Raw genomic sequence first — 18875 nt, forward strand, 5'->3', positions numbered from 1 at the left:
TCAGCCTGCCTGGGCCCGCTGCCGATGTGGCCTGGGCGCCCAGACCAGGACCCCGCAGACGCTGCTGGCCGGCAGCGCCGTCCCTCAGGATGGGGCTGGTTTCTTGCCTCAGTGGCCCCAGGAGGGGGGACCTGGGTCTGGGTCCCAGGGGTGGAAGCAGCGGCCCACCCAGCACGCTCACTGGGGCCCACTGGGGCGTGTGCGCTTCCCAGGCCTGCACCGGGGGCCATGGGAGATCAGCAGGCCCGGCGCCCAGGAGGAGCAGCAGTGCCCGAGAGCCGGCGGCCAGGGACCTGTGGCAGGGGGCTCACTGTGGCTGCCACCTGGCCGGGACACGGCGACTGGGTGTTTACCCCCACGCCCTGTTGTAAACGGAAGTGGGGCCAAAGGGCAGAGCCAGACAAGGAGCCGGGAACCCGGATTCAGACGCCCAAGGACCGGGGTCTCGGTTGGCGGCCCTCACCCTGGGCAAAGCGGGCAGGAAAGCATCAGTCGTGGCCTCTGGCCCCTTGGCTCAGGGGCGCTGCCCCCGGCCCCGCTCACCTTGCTCTTGGAGGTTTTCCCAGAAAGATCCCTGGAGGCTGGCACCAAACAGACGAGAGGGGCACAGCGTGGACTTGGGGGCCGGGGTGGGAGGAGGCTATGCCCCGCTGCCCAGCTGCTGCGGCTCTCAACCGCGTCCTCCCCGAGGGGCTGCGGGGTGGGGGGCTGGGGGCAGGCCATGTTAGCTGACCCGAGAGCACGCAGACACCCTGGGACAGAAGTGCCAGCGGTGAACGGAGCCCTGCGGGCCCAGGGGGCAGGGGAGCAGGCCGCCTGGCCTCTGCTCAGGTGGGTTTGTGTCGGGCCGGGCCCTGCTCCTCTGCCCCAGCCACACTTGGGGCCTACGGCACGGGACCCCCCACCCCAGCACACACGGGGCCCCAGTACAGAAAAGCCACGTAGGACCACAGAAGGTTGGAATTGCTTTTATTGGGGTGAGCGCTGCAGGCCCACCCATGGTCGGGTTAGTGTTCATGGAGGCTGCCGGAAGCCTGGCGCCTCCACCCGCCGCCTGCCTGGGTTAGTGGGACATGCAAAGCTCAGAGGTGGAGGCAGGGGTGGAAGCCACCAAGGTGGAACTGGAGGGGTGGCCCTGGGCTGGGCTGCCTGTCCTGGTGCCAGACAAAGGGTGAGGCTCCCCCCAGAGACAGGCAGGAAGCACCCGGGGGCGCCACAGGGGAGCAGAGCCCTGCAGAAGCCCCAGCCGTACCCAGCCCGGCCCGGGGGCTGACGTGCCCGGGAGCTGGGCCCGTGGCGAGTCTTTCACCAGGAGGGCCTCCCTCCCACCCCAGATCGGGGTCCTCGGGGCCTGGGGTGGGAGGGAGGACACTGAAGGCACTTACTAGGGGGGCTGAGGCTGGAAGGCTGAAGCCAGAGGCCTGGGGTCTTGGGAGAGTGTCACGGGCTGGGGCGCGGGGCCAGGCAGGAGCCGGGCACAGGGGAGGCCCGGCCGGGCCAGCTGGTTCTGTAGACTGGACCCTCATCTTCCCGTGGGGCAGGGGCTCCTCCGGGTAGGCCGGAAGAGATGCGGACCCAGCGCCCGCCCCCCCCAGCAGGCCCGCTGAGCGAGGAAGTCAGTCCTGGAAACGGGGAGGAAAGCTGGTCCTGAGGGCCCTGCTGGCCCTGGCGCCGAGCCCCGTGTCCCCAGGTGGCTGGGACGGGCGGTTGGGCGTCCGTGAGCCCGGAGAGTAGGGCTGCGGGGACCCTGCCCAGACAAAACCCTCCCCGGAGAGACTGGTGGGCTGGGCTGGGACCTTGGCTCGGGACCCTCCAAGGCACCTGGCTGTGGTGAGTGGCAGGTAGACAGGAGCAGGAAGGCCTGGGGGACAAGTCCCCCAGGACACAGGCCGTCTGGACAGCAGCTCGATATTCATACATTAGTCCAGTTTTTTTTCTTTTTGGTTAAACTTTAGGCACCGCTTGGGAGAAAGACACCTTTAAACGTTAAAGACCCCAACGCTTGAGCGGGGAGCCGGGCCACATGCAGAGCAGGAGGGCAGGGTGCGGGCAGCGGGTCAGGCCGCCGCGGACTCGGGGCCCCCCAGGGAGGACACGGGCCCTGAGGCGTAGCGGCGGCCGTAGCCTGAGGAAGAGTAGGAGGACGAGGAGAAGGTCATGGAGAAGCCAGAGCCGGTGGCGTCGAAGCTGCCCCGGCGGGAGCCGGCCCGGGAGCCCGTGCGCGAGCCGGAGCGTGAGCCGGCGGCCGAGCCAGAGCCGCTGACGCTGTAGGGGCTGTAGTAGCCCTTGCTGGACTGGGCAGCGGCCTCCAGCAGCCGCAGCCCCGTACCCTCCTCCACCATGCTGCGGTCCAGCGCGTCCTTGTACGAGATCTTGAGCTTGGTCTTGGGACAGGTGAGGTACTTGGAGTAGGCGCCGACGTCCCGCAGCTTCTGGGCCGTGCGGGCGTCCACCATGCCCCGCTGCAGGGCCTCGTCGAGGGGCACGCGGCCCGGCACGTCGGGCTCGATGAGGCCGCCCGTCAGGTACTGCGCTTCCAGGAAGCGCTGGCCCGCCTCATAGTACAGCCAGCCCTTCTTCAGGGCCTGCGCGGCTGACATCTTGGTCTTGGTGCGTGGGTCCTCGAAGCCACAGAAGGCCTTCTGCGCCAGGTTGATGCGGTCCACCATGATCTTGTCCACCAGGCCCCGGCTGACGGCGTCCGTGACAGGGAAGCGCTCGCCGCTGCTGGGGTCGATGATGCCGCCCGTGCAGGCCTGGGCCTCCAGCAGCCGCTGCCCGGTGATGTTGTCCACCAGGTTGCGGCGCATGGCCTCTGTGATGGACACCTTCTCCAGTGTCTCCGTGTCCAGGATGCCGGCCACGGGGCCCGTCTCCTCGGTGGGATCTGACCAGGAGGCCGCCTGGGTCCGGGAGGTGGCGGGGCTGATGGGGTAGGAGGAGGAGGAGCCCACAGAAGAGGAGCGGGAGCGGAAGCCGCCGGCGTTGCCTGACAGCATGTCCGCGAACTCTGTGATGGAGAGCGTGCCCGCGCGGTACTGGTCCAGCGCCGAGCGGTCGATGAGGTTCCTGGCGATGGCCTCGTCGATGTCATACTGGCGGCCTGAGCGGCGGTCGATGATCATGGACTTGACCACGCCGTCCGAGGATGAGATGGTGATCTCTTCCCACTCGCACTCCTGCTCGGACAGCTCCAAGTACGTCTGGTGGTCGATGAGGCCCTTGCGGTACGCCTCGTACACGGACATCTCCTTGCCCGTCTCGGGATCCACGATCACCACGCGGCGCTTGCGCACCGACGACTTGGAGGACGTCTTCCGCTCCCGCTTCTTCTCCTTCAGGGGCAGCAGGCACAAGCCCGTCTGGGGGTCTGTGATGCAGCGTTCCATCAGCTGCAGGTACGTGAGGTTCTCCTCCGTGTTGGGGTCGAAGAAGCCCTTGGTGTCATCGCTCGGGTCGGTCAGGATCTCGTTCATCTCCTCGTCGAAGAGGCCACGCTTGTAGGCCACCTCCACGGGCAGCCGGTGGCTCTCCTCGGGGTCAATGATGCCGCCCGTGGCGATCTGGGCCTCCAGGAGGCGGATGCCGTGGTCCTTCAGGATGAGGCCCTTCTTCATGGCCTGGAACAGGGAGATGAGCTTCCCAGAGTAGGGATCCTTGTAGCCGATGACGGCGCGCTCGGCTGACAGCAGCTTGTCCTTGAACTCGGGACCCACAATGCCCATGCGCACGGCCTCCTCCACGGTCAGCTTCAGCCCCTTGATGGGGTCGATGACGTAGCCGGTGGCTGCCTGCGCCTCCAGGAGCTCGAAGGCCGTGCCAGGGCGGATGATGCCCTTCTTCATGGCCTGGTACACCGACAGCCGCTCCTTGGTGGCATCCACGAAGACGCCCGCAATGCAACTCGTGCCCTCGAGGAACTTCTGCAGGTTCTTGGTGACCTCCTCCACCGACGTCAGGCCCTCCTGCAGCTGCAGTGCGGTGGCCTCGTCCAGGACCTGCGAACGCACCAGCTCCTCCACCGTGATCTGCTTGCGCAGCCCGCGGAAGGTCAGCTTGCGGGCGTCCGAGAGGGGCAGGAGCATCTGGCCGCTGGTCTCATGGCGGCGGCACCGCCGGAGCAGCTGCGTGTAGCTGAGGCGCTCGTCTGTGGACGGATCCAGGTAGCTGCGCACCTCGCTGGGCTCTGACAGCTGGTCATGCGTGTCTTTGTTGAGGTAGCCACGCTGGTAGGCCACCTCCAAGGGGAGGTGGAAGCCCAGGTGCGGGTCCACGATGCCGCCTGTGGCCAGCTGGGCGTCCAGCAGCCGCAGGGCCTCGTCGGTGGGGATCAGGTCCTTCTTCATGGCCTGGAAGAGGGAGATGGTCTGCTCGGTGTAGGGGTCGCGGTAGCCGGTCACGGCCCGCTCCGCTGAGAGCAGCCGGTCGTGCAGCTCGGGGCCCACCAGGCCTTTGCGCACGGCCTCGTCCACAGTCAGCCGCTCGCCCTTCACAGGCTCCAGGAGGAAGCCCGTGGCCGCCTGCGCCTCCAGCAGGAAGCGGGCCACCTCGGCGTTCAGCAGCCCCTTCTTGAGGGCCTGGTAGATGGTAAGTGTCTGCCTGGAGCCAGGCAGGTAGACGCCGGCCACGCAGCCCATGCCATAGAGGTAGCGCGAGGCCTCCTCCTCCTCAAGCACCTGTCGGAGGCTCTTGGTCCCCTCCCGGAGGAGGCTGTAGGTCTCGCGTGAGATGATCTGGGCCTCGTACAGGTCCTCGGCAGTGAGGCGGCGCCGGACGTAGTCATAGGAGGCCAGGTTCTGCTGGCGCACGATCTCGGTCTTCTCGATGATCTCGATGATGATGATGATCATGCGCTCCTTGGTCACGCGGCCGGCCTGGAAGTCCGCCATGAGCCGGGTCCGCTGCTCCTCTGGGATCAGGTCCGACTGCATCACCTCCCACAGGGACATAGTGGAGCCGCCGCGGCCGGCGCTGCCAGGGATGTCGATCTGCGTCTCCTCGAACGCCCTGCGGGTCTCCTCCTCCGTGTACACCTGCGTGGTGTCCACCACCTCCGTCTTCTCGGCGCCTTTCAGGGGCAGCAGGCGCAGGCCCGTCTCGGGGTCCTCCACGCAGCGCTCCAGCAGCTGCAGGTACGTGAGGTTCTCGTGCGTGTTGGGGTCGAAGAAACCCTTGGTGTCGTCGCTCGAGTCAGCCAACACGCGGTTCATCTCCTCGTCGAAGTAGCCGCGCTGGTAGGCCACGTCCACGGGCAGCCGGTGGCTGTGCACCGGGTCGATGATGCCACCTGTGGCGATCTGGGCCTCCAGCAGGCGGATGCCGTGCTCCCGAAGGACCAGGCCCTTCTTCATGGCCTGGAAGAGCGAGATGGTACTGCCTGAGTACGGGTCCTTGTAGCCGGTCACGGCCTTCTCGGCCGACAGCAGCTTCTCGTGCAGCTCGGGCCCCACCACACCCGCCTTCACGGCCTCGTGGACGTACAAGCGCTGGTTGCGCACGGGGTCAATGAGGAAGCCCGTGGCCGCCTGCGCCTCGAGCAGGAGAGTGGCCGTGCTGGGCCTGAGCAGGCCCCGCCGCATGGCCTCGTAGATGGTCACCTTCTCCTTGGAGTCCTCCAAGTAGATGCCGGCCAGGCAGCCGCTGCCCTGGAGCAGCGTCCGCACAGAGCTCAGCTCTGATAAGTCTTTCACCGACGTCTTGCCGTCCTTGAGCTGCTCGAATTGGGTCCTGCTGAGGACCCCGGAGGCCAGGAGCTCGCTGGCTGGCACCGGGGTACGGAGGCCGCTGAACGACAGCCTCTCTTGCCGCACAGTCTCCACCTCCTCCACGATGGTGATGACAATCTTGATGATCTTCTCCACGGTGACGGTGCCCGTGCGGAACTGCCGTAGCAGCTCCTGTCTCTGCTCTGCCGTGAAGTACTCGGAGCTCAGGAGCTCCCACACTGTCACCGTCCTGCCCTTGAAGCTGCCCACAGGGACCTCCACGGGGGTCTTCTGAAAGGTCTCACGGGCCTGCAGCTCGGAGTACAGCCCCTCCCGCCGGGCCTGAGCGGCCTGTTCTGAGAGCGGCAGCAGGCTCAGCCCCGTCAGCGGGTCGGGCCGGCATTGCTGCTGGAGCTGGCCGTAGGTGATGGGCTCCTGCGTGCTGGGGTCATGGTAGGTCTTGGCTTCGTCTTGGGGCGCCGACAGGGCTCGGCTGGTCTCCTGGTCCAGGTAGCCCCGGGCGTAGGCCACATCCATGGGCACGCGGTGGCTCTTGCTTGGGTCAATGATGCCGCCCGTAGACAACTGGGCATCAAGCAGACGCAGACCCTGCTCCCTGGGGATGAGGCCCTTCTTCAGGGCCTGGAAGAGAGAAACGCTCTGCCCCGAGTACGGGTCCTTGTAGCCCGTCACAGCCTTCTCGGCGGACAGCAGCTTCTCATGCAGCTCGGGCCCCACCAGGCCGGCACGCACTGCCTCGTCCACGGTGAGCCGGACACTCGTGGTGGGGTCAATGATGTGGCCAGTGCCAGCCTGGGCCTCCAGGAGAGCCACTGCTACCTCTGGAGGCAGGAGATCCTTCTTCAGGGCTTCGTAGATGCTCAGCCTCTGTCCTGCCTCCTCCAGCCACACCCCTGCAATGATGCTGGTGCCCCGCAGGGCCCGCCGCACGGCGTCCACCTCAGCCACCTCTCGCACAGAGCGCTCACCCCGCTGCAGCTGGCGGTAGAGGTTGTGGTCGATGACCCCGCTCTCGAGCAGCTCGGCAGCGGGTACCAGGGCACGCAGGCCCTCGAAGCAGAGCTGGCCTTTCTGCTCGTGCTCCTCCACCACCGTGATGACGATCTTGATGATCTTCTCCACGGTGACCTTGCCCGTGCGGAACTGCCTCAGCAGATCCCGCCGCTGCTCCGCCGTGAAGTACTCGGAGTTGATGAGCTCCCAGATGGTCACCGTCCTGCCCTGGAACTTCCCAAACGGTGCAGACACAGTGGCTTTCTCGAACACATCCCGGGCCTCGGAGTCGGTGTAGACCAGCTCACCTCCCCTGGCGGCCTGGTCCGTGAGGGGCAGCAGGCGCAGGCCTGTCTCGGGGTCCTCCACGCAGCGCTCCAGCAGCTGCAGGTATGTGAGGTTCTCGTGCGTGTTGGGGTCGAAGAAGCCCTTGGTGTCGTCGCTCGGGTCGGCCAGCACGCGGTTCATCTCCTCATCGAAGTAGCCGCGCTGGTAGGCCACGTCCACGGGCAGCCGGTGGCTGTGCACTGGGTCGATGATGCCGCCCGTGGCGACCTGGGCCTCCAGCAGGCGGATGCCGTGGTCGCGCACGATGAGCTCCTTCTGCATGGCCTGGAAGAGCGAGATCTGCTCGCCGGTGTAGGGGTCCTTGTAGCCGGTGACGGCGCGCTCGGCCGACAGCAGCTTGTGGTGCAGCTCGGGCCCCACCACCCCTTCCTTCACGGCCTCGTTGACAGTCAGCCGTCGGTTCTGCACGGGGTCCAGGAGGAAGCCGGTGGCCGCCTGCGCCTCCAGCAGGATGAGCGCTGTGCCTGGGCTCAGCAGCTGCCTCCGGAGGGCCGCGTAGATGCTCAGCTTCTCGTTGGCCGGTTTGAGCAGCAGCCCGGCGATGCCACCGCGGCCCTGCAGGTACTGGCGCACATCCTCCCGCTGAGCAAGCTCGGCCACTGTCGTGCGGCCCTGGGCCAGCCGCTGCAGCTCCTCTGCGCTCAGGATGCCCACCTCCTGCAGCTGCTGGGCTGGCACCTTCCGCCGAAGGCCATCGAACGCGTGCTCAGGCTCTGACTCCGCGGCTGGGCCGTCGAGCGCATCCCGGCCATTGGGCAGGGCTTTGGCGGCTGCGGCCTGGGAGGCGGCAATCTCCTCTGAATGTGCCAAGGCGGCCCGGTGCTCCTCCTCCAGGCGCTGTAGCCGCTCGCGCAGCCGCTGGTTCTCCTCGGCCAGCAGTCGCTCCTGCTGCTGCCGCTGCTGCTCGAGAAGCTGCAGCTCCTCCTGCTTGCGGCGCACGCCCTCCTCAGCCTCGCGCTGGCGCTGCCGGGCCTCCTCCATGCTGGCCACCAGCTGCTCCCGCTCCTGCTCCATCTGCTGCTGCTGCCGCTGCTGCTCCTCACGCAATTTCTGCGCCTTGGCCACCTCGTCCTGGAAGAGCTGCTCCAGCTTGGCCTTCTCCTGCTCGATGAAGTGCTCCCGCTGCAGCAGGCGGTCCTTCTCTGACAGAAAGCTCTCCTGCAGGGCCCGTGTCTCCTGCAGCAGCTGCTCCTGCTGCACCACCTGCATCTAGAAAGAGGGGAGGGGACAGTCAGGGACATCAGGGGACCCCCGAGAGCGGGCCTCCACCCAGGGCCCACCCACGTGCACGTGGAGGGACGGCCGGTACCTCCTCAGACTTCTGCTGCAGCAACGTGGCCTCCTCCTGGAGCTTCTCCTTCTCACGCTCCAGCTCGGCGATAGCCGCCCGTAGGCGCTCGGCGTCACAGTCGCTCTGCTGCCGCTGAATCTCGAGCGTGTGTACCAGCGTCACCTTCTCCTGCGTGGCGAGCTCGGTGCGGTGCAGCTTCTCGCTGATCTCCTCAGCCTGTTTGCGGAAGCGCTGGGCGTCCTCCTCGGCGCGGGCCTGGGCCCGGCTCATCTCGGCCACGCGAAGCTTGAGGCGCTCAGCCTCGGCGCTCATCTCCAGCTGTCGCTGCCGCTCCGCCTCCAGCGTCCTCTGGAAACCCTGCGTCTCCTGAGCCAGCTGCTGCGCCATCTGCTCCTTATCCTCCTGCAGCTGTCGGGCCTGCTCCTGCGCCAGCTCCTTCTGCTGCTGCAGCAGCTCCGCCTCGGCCTTGAGGCGAGTGGCCTCCTGCACCGCCTGCATCTTCTCCTTGAGCATCTTCTCCGCCAGGGCACGCTGCTGTGCCAGGTCCTCCTCGGCCAGCTGCCGCAGCCGGGCTGCCTCCTGGGCGGCCACGCTCAGCCGGGCGGCCTCCTCCGCCACCTGCTTCATCTTCTCGGCCTCCTCCTGCAGGAAGCGCTGCGTGTTGTCCTTGTCGCGGAGGATGAGCGCACGGTTCTCCGCCTCAATGCGAGCCTTGAGCTTGCTCAGCTCCTCCATCTGCACGCGCACGGAGAAGAGCTCCTCCTCCACCTGGTTGCGCTGGCGGGCTGCCTCGGTCACCTCGGCCTTCAGCCGCTGCAGCTCCTCATCCAGGATGCTCTTCTGGTGGTCGGTCTCCTCCAGCTGCAGCCGCAGCGTAGTCAGCTCCTGCTCCACCTGCGCCTTCTGCCGCAAAGTCTGCTCAGCAAACTTCTTGTGCTTCTCCATCTCGGCGTCGGCCACCTGCTTCTGCTTCAGGGCGGCCTGCTCTGCCTGTGCCCGCCGCACCGCCTCCTGCTCCGCTTCCTTGCGAAGCTTCTCCGCGGCGGCCTGCGCCTGTGCCTGGGCCTGCGCCTGCTCCTCGGCCAGCTGCTTCAGCCTCTCGGCCTCCTCCACCTGCCGCCGGGACTGCGCTGCCTCCCTCTCGGCCCGCTCCCGCGCCTCCTCCGCCTCCTCGGCCGCCCGCCGCGCCGCCTCAGCCTCGGCCCGCAGCCGCTCCAGCATGCTCTGCTCCTGCTGGAGTGTCTGCTGCAGCTCCTGTTCCTTCTGCTGCACGGCGAAGGCGTGCGCCTTCTCCTCGGCCTGCAGCCGCTTCTGGGCAGCCTCCTGGGCCAGTTGTAGCTGCCGAGCCGACTCCTGCTCCGCTCGCTCACGCAGGCGCCGGGCCTCCTCCACCTTGGCCTTGAGCCGCTCCACCTCCTCCAGGGCAGACTTGCGCTGCCGCGCGGCTTCCTCCTCAGCAGCCAGGCTCTTTTGCACACGCTCCTCGGCCTCGCGGCGCCGCTGCTCCTCCTCAGCTGCCAGCTGCCGCTGCCGCGTGGCCTCCAACTCAGCCTGCTCCTTGCTGCGCAGCGTGTCCTCAGCGTTACTGCGGATGCGCCCGAGCTCCAGCTCCAGCTCCGCCTTGCCGGCAGCCGCCTTCTCGAAGCTCGCCTTCAAGGCCAGGATCTCCTCCTCCACCTGCCGCCGCTGCCGCAGCGTGTCCTCCACCAGCCCCTTCTGCCGCTCCAGCTCATTCTCTGATGCCTTACGCAGCTGCGCCAGCCGCTCCTCGATGTCCGCCTTGTGCTGGGCGGCCTGCTCCTCCAGCCGCCGCCGCTGGAAGGCTTCGTCTTCCGCTAGCCGCCGCAGACGCTCGTTTTCCGCCTCCTTCTCCTTGAGGGCGATCTCGGCCTCGGTCTTGAGCCGCGTGGCCTCGCTGATGGCGGCCAGCTTCTCAGCCAGCACCCTCTCCGCCTCCGCCCGCTGCCGGGCCGCATCCTCCTCGGCCAGATGCCGCTGCCGCTTGGTCTCCTCAGCCAGGGCGCGCAGGCGGGCGGCCTCCTCGGCCAGCTCGCGGAACCGGCTGGCCTCGGCCTCCAGCCTCTGCTTGGACTTCTCGCTGGTGGAGCGGGACTCCTCCTCTGCGCGCGCCTTGCTGGCCAGCAGCACCTCCATCTCAGCCCGCACCTTGGCCAGCTCGGCTTCCAGCTCCTGGCGCTTGTGCGTGGCTTCAGCTGCCTCCTGCTGCAGGCGCGCCAGCTCCTCCTCCAGCAGCTGCCGCTGCTGCTCCCCCTGCTCCGTCTCGGCCCGCAGCCGGATCAGCTCCTGCTCCGCCACCAGGCGCTGCTGCGCGGTGCCCTCCGCCAGCTGCCGCTGCTTCTCCAGCTCCTGCTCGGCCAGCTCCCGCTGCCGCACGGCCTGCTCCTCCGCCTTGCCCCGGCGCCGCGCCTCCCGCTCCGCCTCCTCCTTCTGCTTCTCGGCCTCAGCCTGTGCCAGGCTCTTCTGCTGGGCCACCTCTTCTGCCTGCAGCCGCAGGCGCAGCGCCTCATTGGCCTTCAGCCGCCAGCGCTCCAGCTCCTGCTCCGCCTCCTCCCGGGCGCGTTCGGCCTCCGCCTGCTGCTGCGCCCGCCGCTCCGCCTCCTCGCGCAGCTGTGCCACGGCCACGTGCTCTTCCTGCAGCGTGCGCTCCAGCTGCGCGGTCTTCTCGGCGAAGGAGGCGCGCTTGCTCTGCAGCTCCACCTCCGCGCTGCGCTGCGCCGTCTCCAGGGCCACCTGCACCTGGCGGGCCCGGTCGGCCTCCGCTTGCCGCAGGCGCCGTTCCGCCTCCTCGGCCTGGAGCCGCACGTCCTCAAGCGCCTGCAGGGCCCGCTGCTTTTCTCGGGCAGCCTCGGCCTCAGCCTTCACGCGCAGGGCCAGCTCCGCCTCCGCCTGCCGCTTGCGCTGGCTCTCGTCCTGCACCTGCCGCCGCAAGCGCTCCGCCTCCTCCTGCGCCTGCCGCTTCTGCGCCTCGGCTTCTTCCGCCCGCGCACGCAGGGCCTGCAGCTCGCCCTCGGCCCCACCCCGCTGGCGCTCGGTGGCCTCCAGCTGCAGGCGGACCACGCGGATCTCCTCCTCGATGCGCACCCGGCTGCGTTCTGCGGCCTCCACCTGCCGGGCCTTGGCCTGGATCTCGGCCTCCGAGCTCTGCCGCAAGTGCTGCAGCTCCTCCTGAATGCTCCGCTTCTGCTGTTGTGCGTCCACTGCGGCCTCCTCCCGCCGCGCCACCTCCTCCTGCATGCGCCGCTGCAGCTCCTCCGCCTCCCGCTCGGCCTGCGCCTTCGCCTGCGCGTGGGCCTCGGCCAACTGCCGCTGCTTCTCCAGCGCGGCCTCCACCTCGGCCAGCCGCTCCCGCTCCTCTGCCCGCTGCTGCTCAGCCAGCCTCTGTGGCGGCGGCAGAGAGAGGGAGAGAACCAGAGAGAGCCGTGAGCATAGGGCGGGCCGCCGGGCACTCACAGGACACGGCACCACCACAGTTCACTCCGACAGCGCGGTGCAGGGGTAGGGGTGGGAGGGTCGAGGGAGGACAGAGGTCACAGCGCGGCCGAGGGAGACAGCGTGCACCCGCCCAGGGCACTCAGGGCAGCGAGCGCAGCCTGGCCCCACTGTGCTCACCAGCCTGGGGGAGGAGGCCCAGGCGTCCTCCCCTCTTCCCGCAGACAGGCCACGGAGACAGATGGACAGGGAGAGAGAGAGAGAGCAAAGCAGGAAGTTCGCAGGGTGTGCGAGCCATGCCCACCACACCGCCCTGCCAGAGCGCTGCTGAACACCTGCTGGCTGGGCTCTACCCACAGGGCCCCTCTCCCCGAGCTGAGCCGGGGCAGCCAGTGTGAGAACAGCAGTGCAGCTCCCAGGGCTTGCAAGCCTGCAGAGAGGAGGCCACACGTAGGCCAGACGGCGAATCCACCCAGGAAGCAGAAGGAACGGACAGGGAGCCACCTGCCCTGCTGAGACACTCCGGGACCCTCCGTCCCCAGCCCTTCCATGGCAAGTGGCCAAGCAGAGAGGCCACGTGGACCCCCAGGAGGAACAGACACAAGAGAGCCAGGAGGACACCTGGTAGGGGGCACGTGCCAACAGAGAGGAGGTGCCAGCCACCACGGGGACAGCAGTGCAGTGCCAGGGCAAGGGGGGGCGGGCCGTGCTGCAGGGGAGGGTGCTGACAGCACCAGGCAGGAGGGGAGGGGCGAGAGCCGTCCTGAGTGGTCTCAGGTTCCCGGGGCAGCACCGGGGCGGGGTGGGCAGGAGGACAGCACTCCCACCCCAACAGGACATACCTCCTCCTCCTCCATGCGCCGCAGAGTCTCGCGGATGAACTTGATGTACTGACTTGTGAGCGTGGTGAGCTCGCTGTACCTCGTGCGCAGGTCCACGTACTGGGGGCCAAGGGGAAGGAGGCATCCAGGGTCAGGCCTGCCTTGAGCCACGGGGCCCGTGCACCCCGACCAGCTCCAGCAGCAGCACCCCCGGCCCTACCTCTTGGATGATGCTCTCAGACCCGGATTGGACCTTAGGCTTCTTGGCTGGGGAGGCCACTGGCTCCAGCTGCGCCTTGTACGTGACCAGTTGGAGCTCGTAGTCCTGCGAAGACAACAACAGTCAGCTGCCAGCTTCATGTTCCCCTCACCGTACCCTGGAACCTACCCCAGGCTCTCGCGGGTGTGGCCTGGGCTGGGGGGCACCGCGGACGGCCCAGCAAGACCTCCTTGGGCGGCCAAGCCTCCGTGCGGGTAGCAGGAAGCCAGGAAGCCTCACCTTGATGGCGTTAATGTACTGCTTGGCCAGCTGCTGGCACTCATCCACCTTCTCGCCATACCGCTCGATCTCCTCCAGCAGCTCCTGGGAGGGGAGGGTGGTCAGCGGCCACAAGGCTCACCCCCTCCAGACCCACTCCCACCGGGGCCTGGCCCGCACCCACCTTCTCCTGCTGCAGCTGCTCCCGCACGGCCTGGCTGTTGGCCAGCGGCACGGCCTGGATCCGCTCCTGCCGCTGCTTGGCGTCCTGCAGCCAGGCGCCCAGTGGGTCCGCACTCTCGCGGTAGTAGCGGAGCTGGCGGCCCAGCTGCTCGAGCTCGCGCTGCCTCACGTCAGTCTGGGCCAGTGCAGCCTGCCAGCGCTCCAGCAGGGGGGCGACCCGCTCTCGCCAGCGCTCCACCTCCACGTCCCGCTCGCCGTGCTGCCGCTGCAGCCGCTCCCCCACCTCCTGAGCCCCCCGCAGCTCGTCCCGCAGGGCATCGAACACGGGCTGCTGTGCTTCTGCCTGGACCCGCAGCTTCTGCAGGGGGGCGGGGTGGGGAAGAGAGAGGCAGGTCCGGTTTCAGCTCCAAGGCCCTGCCTCTGGCCGCCATGCCGCCCGTGCCGCCCTGTGCCCCTGGCCCTCACGGCGAGGCCCAGGCCCAGCAGCAGTACCTTCAGCGCAGCCTTGGTGACCTCAAGCTCCGGGAGGGTGGCAGGGACAGCCTGGGCCTCCTTGAGCTGCTCCTCGTGGGCCCTGAGCACCTCCTCAGCCCCCTGTGTGCTGCGGATCACCAGACTGATGGTCTTGAGCCTGCAGGAAGAATGGGGCTCAGCACAGGGTGGGTTGGAGGGAGCGGGGACCGAGTGCCATTCAGTGGAAGCACAGCCCTGGTGGTCAGCTGACCGCTGCACCCACTCGCTTCAGGGGCCTCAGGGAGAGAGTAGCTGGGGAGCTCAGGGACACATGGACACTTCAGCTCTGGACTGAGTCCTGGAGGCAGCTGTGCTGTCCAGGGAGATAGCGAGCTCCAAGACCCGGAGGCAGAAGAGACCTCCAGGCTGCTGCCCCTGGAGCCCAGGGGGGAACGCTCGGCCTTCCAGACCTGAGACCGCATAAATGGCAACACCTCGTATCAGATGTGTGCTTGACGACACGTCTCCTGACACGACACGTCTGCTTTTGTGGACAAAGAACAGCTGACAGTCGGGCATGTCGACAATGTTACAGAACAACAACAGGCCCTAAAGCCCAGTCAGTGCTGAAATGGAGGGAGGGGGGCAGAGACTCGCCCACCGTCCTTCCAAGAGTCTGAGCCCATGCACGTCTGTGCTGGGATCAGCAGCAAAGGAGAGAAGGGGTGCCTGTGGGTGGGTGGCAAGGGGCCTGCAGGGAGGGAGCCTGGGCGGGCTGCGTCTCCCAGGGGCACGGGAGCAAGCATGCCCGAGGGATGGGGGCAGGCCCCGGAGAAGACCTCAGCCTCAAGGCCTCTGCAGTTCCTCGTCCCCGCCCTCCACCAAGAAGTGCCCCAATGCTGGCCCAGCCCCTCGTCTGAACCCTACAAGCTATGGCCACCTCTGCCCTGGGGTTCCTCAGCCTGCCCTCCTCACTCTCCTGCCCCCAGCCCCGACGTCCCACGGAGCTGCGCCTCCCTCCTCCCCCCACGCTGGTCATCAGGAAGTGCCACCTTCAGGGCACAGCAGGGCCGACCCCTCTGATCACACCCACGTCTTGGCCATCTTGGCCGGATCCCTCAGCAGACCCTGCTGTCCCAGCCGGCACTGGCCGGTCAGGCCCCGTCTGCTCAGAACCGTCCCAGGCCCCAGCAGGCGCACTCACTTCTCCAGGTAAATGGCAGACAGGCTGCGGACCTGCTCCAGCTTGCCCAGGGTCAGCTCCAGCTCTGAGCGCAGGGTGGGGGCGGCAGGTGACGGCTCGGGCAGGGCCAGGACCTTCTCGGCCTCCGCAGAGAGCCGGGCGACACCCTTGCCTAGTCCTTCCACCTCAGCTTGTGCTTTCTGAGGAAAAAGTGTGTAGGGGACGAGCTCGCTTGGGGAGCGACACCAGGCCCCTGGTGAAGGATGAGGAGGGCGGGGAGCAGGGTGGGGGAGTGGGGCGGGGCGGGTGCCTGCCTGCTGCTCCGCGATGCGCTGCGCACACTCCCGCGCGGGCTCCTTGTCCAGCGGCAGCCGCAGGCGGTGCACGGTGCGGGTCTCGCAGGCCTCCAGCTGCAGCCGGATGTCCTTGAGCTCGGAGATGCAGCGCTGGCAGCGGGACTCCTCCTGCGCACCTGGGGACACGTCTGCTCACAGGGCTGTCCCCCAGCCCCCCGCCAGGCCCCCCGCCCACGGCGCCTGCCCTCCGCCTACCCTGCTCTGCACTCTGCAGCAGCTGCTGGTAGTGCCGGCTGCAGGACCCGTACTCGCGCTCGGCCTGCAGCCGGTCCTCAGGCCCGAAGCCCCCAGCGTCCTGGCTGTCCCGCAGGAAGGCCTGGTAGTGAAGCTCCAGGCTGCGCAGGGCTTGGCGTTGCTCCTCGGGCTTCAGCGTCCGGAACTGCGGGCGGCACTCAGGGCTGAGCGAGGGTGAGGGCGAGGGCGAGGGCGAGGGAGGGCCCGGCCCGTGGGAAGCCACCCCACCCCCGCCCGGAGCGCGGCCCAGTGGGTAAGTCGTACCGTGACCAAGGACCAGGAGCGGATGAGCTGCACGTCCCGGCCGAGGCACTGCCATGCCAGGAGACTCTTCATGTCCACGTGCAGCTGGTGCCACAGCGCGACCAGGGCCTGGTGCTGGGCCTCCAGCCTGGCAGGGCAGTGGCATGGTCAGTGCTGCGGGGGGCCTGGCCCACTGCCACCCACTCCGGCTGCCGTGCCCCAGACCACCCACCTGCTCACGGCCTCCTGGGCCTCCTGGTTGGGCGGAGGCACAAGGAAACACACGGAGGGCACGGCGGCCTCACTGCCGGAGCTGCTGAGTACCTTCCAGTGCGCGGGCTGTGCGGGGCCCAGCAGCTGGCACTGGTCACCCTTGTGCACAGTCACCTAGAGCACAGAGTCGTCACAGGGTGGCCACGCCTATGCCCCACCCAGCCAGACCCCTCCCTGCCCACAGGCCTGCTGCTGGGCAGGGCCTCACCTCCACCTGCTTGTAGTCACACACAGCCAGCAGCGGCACACGACCCCGCATAGGCTGGGCCTGGTCTCGGGGCTTCAGCTGCACCACAGCCTTGGCCCGCTTGGCCAAGCCTGACAGGTGTGCCCTGTACTCGTTCAGCTGCTCCTTCTCATCCTGCCAGGGAGAGGAGGCCCTGTGAAGACCCACGCTCCTGCCCCAGCGATGAGCAAGGCCCCCCCGGCCTCTGCCCCAAGACTGAGGCGACCCCCTCCTGCAGCCCCTGGGGTGCCAAGAAGCAAGAGGTGTGGCTGAGGCAGCAACCCAGGGCTTGGCCCGACAGACCTCACGGAGCCTCCTTTCTCCCTGGGCAGGACTAAGGACTCCCCGTCCTGGGGCCCCACACCTTGCCGTCCAGGAGAGCAGCCCTAGCCGCACTCAGGTCCTGCAATGTCCTCTCCCCTCCACCCCCCCTCCTACTGAGGACACCAACCTCCTCCCGTCCAGCCCCAACCAAGGGGCCAAACCGCATCAGGAACTGTTGGAAGCTGCGGTCAAGAGTCCACCCTGAAACCGCCTGGATCTCCCGTGCCTCCCCCACAACGGCTCTCAGGCCTCCACTGACCCCAGCTACAGCCCACGGGGGCCCCCACCAGCATGCCCAGGAGACCCCAGCACTCCTCTCTGCCCCACGCAGCCCTTTGAACCCTGCCTGCCCTGACACCAGGCTCAAAATGTGACTGGGCTGTCTGCAGTGCAGGCGACGGAGAGACTGACCCTGGCCTCTGCTCGCCCTGAGCGGATCCAGTGGATCAAGTGATGGAGGAGCTCACGGCAGCCACCTGCCTCTACTGCAGGACCCCCACACCCCTACTCACAGCGCTGGCCGGCCCCTGTCGTTTTCCCCCAGCACCCCCGGCCCCTCTTGTCACTCTGGTGAGCGTCCACGTGGCCCGGATGCTGAGCCAGCCTCTCCCAGCTTCCCGCTTGCCCTGTGCCCCGCCACCTCCACACCTCTGCCATCCAGTCTCCGACTCTGATGACCACCTGCCCTCATCCCTCCAGGCCTCACTGCCCACCTCTCATTAGCTGCAGAGCCCTGGGCCGGCCGAGGCCTAGACGGTCCACTCACCTGGGCATCCTGCAGCAGGTCCTCCAGGCGCGTGACGGTGATGGAGCGGTCACAGGTGTACTTCCTGCGCAGCATCTCCTGTAGCTTCCGGAGCTGTTCCTCAGTCTCCCGCACGTCCGAGAAGAACTAGGAGGTAAGGAGCGGTCATGCTGGGCCTCCAGGGCCACAGGCTGCAGACACTGTGACCCGAGCTCCACGGGATGCAAAGAAATCGCTTAGTCGTGTGCAGACGGACACGGGGGGGCCCTGCCTCCCCAGGAGTGGTCCGGGGCCCCCAGGATGCTGCGGCTGGGCCTGCGGGGAGGGAGGGGCCCCCTTCTCACCTGGAAGTAGGCAGTGTTCTCTTTCAGGTGCGCCTCGATGCAGCAGCACAGCTGAAGCATCCAGCTCCACTGGGTCTGCAGGGCGGCCTGGAAGGACTGGGGGCCCACGGTTGCCTTCTCAGGCTCCTGTCCAGCCACTAGGATCCCCAGGGAGGTCCCACACAGCCCGCCCACCTCCCAGCCACGAGGACCCAGGCCCCCCACCTCCACTGTAGGCCGGGCAGGGTGCCCCTCCCGCAGCAGCCGGTCCCCGGTGCTCTGAATCTCCTTGATCTTCTTTTCCTTTACCTCCAGCTCGCGCATCAGGGCCTGACACGGAGGCAGCGGGTCTCAGGGATGGCGTCAGGGCCACGCCAGGCCCACCGGCCTCCCATAAGCACCCCCAAGGCTCCCGCTGGAGGACCTGCCAGCGCCTGGGGCCCAACGGGGCAGGGCGGCCTCACCGAGTAGCTCTCCTTCTTGGCGGCCATGTTACAGTTGTACTCCCCCCAGTCGAAGCCCACCTCCTCCTCCTCCTTCTCACTGAGCCACATCAGCTCCTTGGTGGCAGCCGCCACAAAGCCGTGCAGGCTCTCCAGGGACCGCAGACGGGCCTTAGAGGAGTTCTGCAGGCAGGCAGGAGCTCTGTCAGCAGGCCACAGCCCCGAGCCCGGCCCCCCACCCCGCCTGCCCACCCCCCCATGTCCCCTGCCCCCTGCCCCCCACTCACCAGCAGCTTGGCGTACTGCAGGTCAAGCCGGCCCAGGCAGTCCCTGTAGGTACCCCGGGGGGCGGGGGAGAGCTGGCCCTGCAGGGGATGGAAGGTGTGCAACTCACAGTGGCCGGGGTCGGGTCCCCCCCTGCCGCTGCCCACCCGGGGTGCCCGCGCACCTCATCAGCCCGCGCCCGCTCAATCTTGGCCCGGAACTCGTCGATGGACTGGTGCAGGCCACGGTGGCTGCCCAGCTGCGCCTCCACACTGGGCAGGTCCCCGCCCCACTCGGCACTGTCCACCCGGCGCTGGTTCTCCTCCACCCAGGCCAGCAGGTCCTGCAGGTAGCGCAGCGTGGCATCCTCGAGCTCAGGGCGCCTCTGCGTGGTCTGCACAGTCACCTGAGTCACGGGGGCAGCTACGCCGGACTTCAGCCGGAGGTTGTACTCGGTTCGGATGGCCACCAAGCGCTCGTGCAGGCGGTACACTCTGGGGGCGGTGGGGGGAGCAGTT

General features: G+C 68.0%; 1 protein-coding gene across 9 annotated transcripts in view; it reads right to left on the reverse strand.

Annotated features, from left to right (window-relative positions):
• Positions 1 to 952: 952 nt before the first annotated feature.
• PLEC (plectin) overlaps positions 953 to 18875 on the reverse strand; it is a 55118-nt gene continuing 37195 nt past the window's right edge. For all 9 annotated transcript variants that reach the window (XM_055314149.1, XM_055314148.1, XM_055314154.1 and 6 more), the window contains 19 exons: positions 18542 to 18851; positions 18381 to 18458; positions 18115 to 18276; positions 17876 to 17980; positions 17672 to 17767; positions 17349 to 17474; positions 16241 to 16393; positions 15992 to 16146; positions 15781 to 15907; positions 15478 to 15661; positions 15241 to 15398; positions 14948 to 15126; positions 13783 to 13921; positions 13292 to 13648; positions 13129 to 13212; positions 12850 to 12954; positions 12651 to 12749; positions 8377 to 11757; positions 953 to 8276 (listed from right to left, as the gene is read on the reverse strand). In XM_055314149.1, coding sequence (XP_055170124.1) covers positions 2058 to 8276; positions 8377 to 11757; positions 12651 to 12749; positions 12850 to 12954; positions 13129 to 13212; positions 13292 to 13648; positions 13783 to 13921; positions 14948 to 15126; positions 15241 to 15398; positions 15478 to 15661; positions 15781 to 15907; positions 15992 to 16146; positions 16241 to 16393; positions 17349 to 17474; positions 17672 to 17767; positions 17876 to 17980; positions 18115 to 18276; positions 18381 to 18458; positions 18542 to 18851 — 12217 coding nt within the window. In that variant the 3' untranslated portion in view covers positions 953 to 2057. The remainder of the gene's footprint in view (positions 8277 to 8376; positions 11758 to 12650; positions 12750 to 12849; positions 12955 to 13128; positions 13213 to 13291; positions 13649 to 13782; positions 13922 to 14947; positions 15127 to 15240; positions 15399 to 15477; positions 15662 to 15780; positions 15908 to 15991; positions 16147 to 16240; positions 16394 to 17348; positions 17475 to 17671; positions 17768 to 17875; positions 17981 to 18114; positions 18277 to 18380; positions 18459 to 18541; positions 18852 to 18875) is intronic.

This window comes from Nyctereutes procyonoides, unplaced genomic scaffold (assembly GCF_905146905.1).
Source record: "Nyctereutes procyonoides isolate TBG_1078 unplaced genomic scaffold, NYPRO_anot_genome, whole genome shotgun sequence".
NCBI classification, from domain to species: domain Eukaryota; kingdom Metazoa; phylum Chordata; class Mammalia; order Carnivora; family Canidae; genus Nyctereutes; species Nyctereutes procyonoides.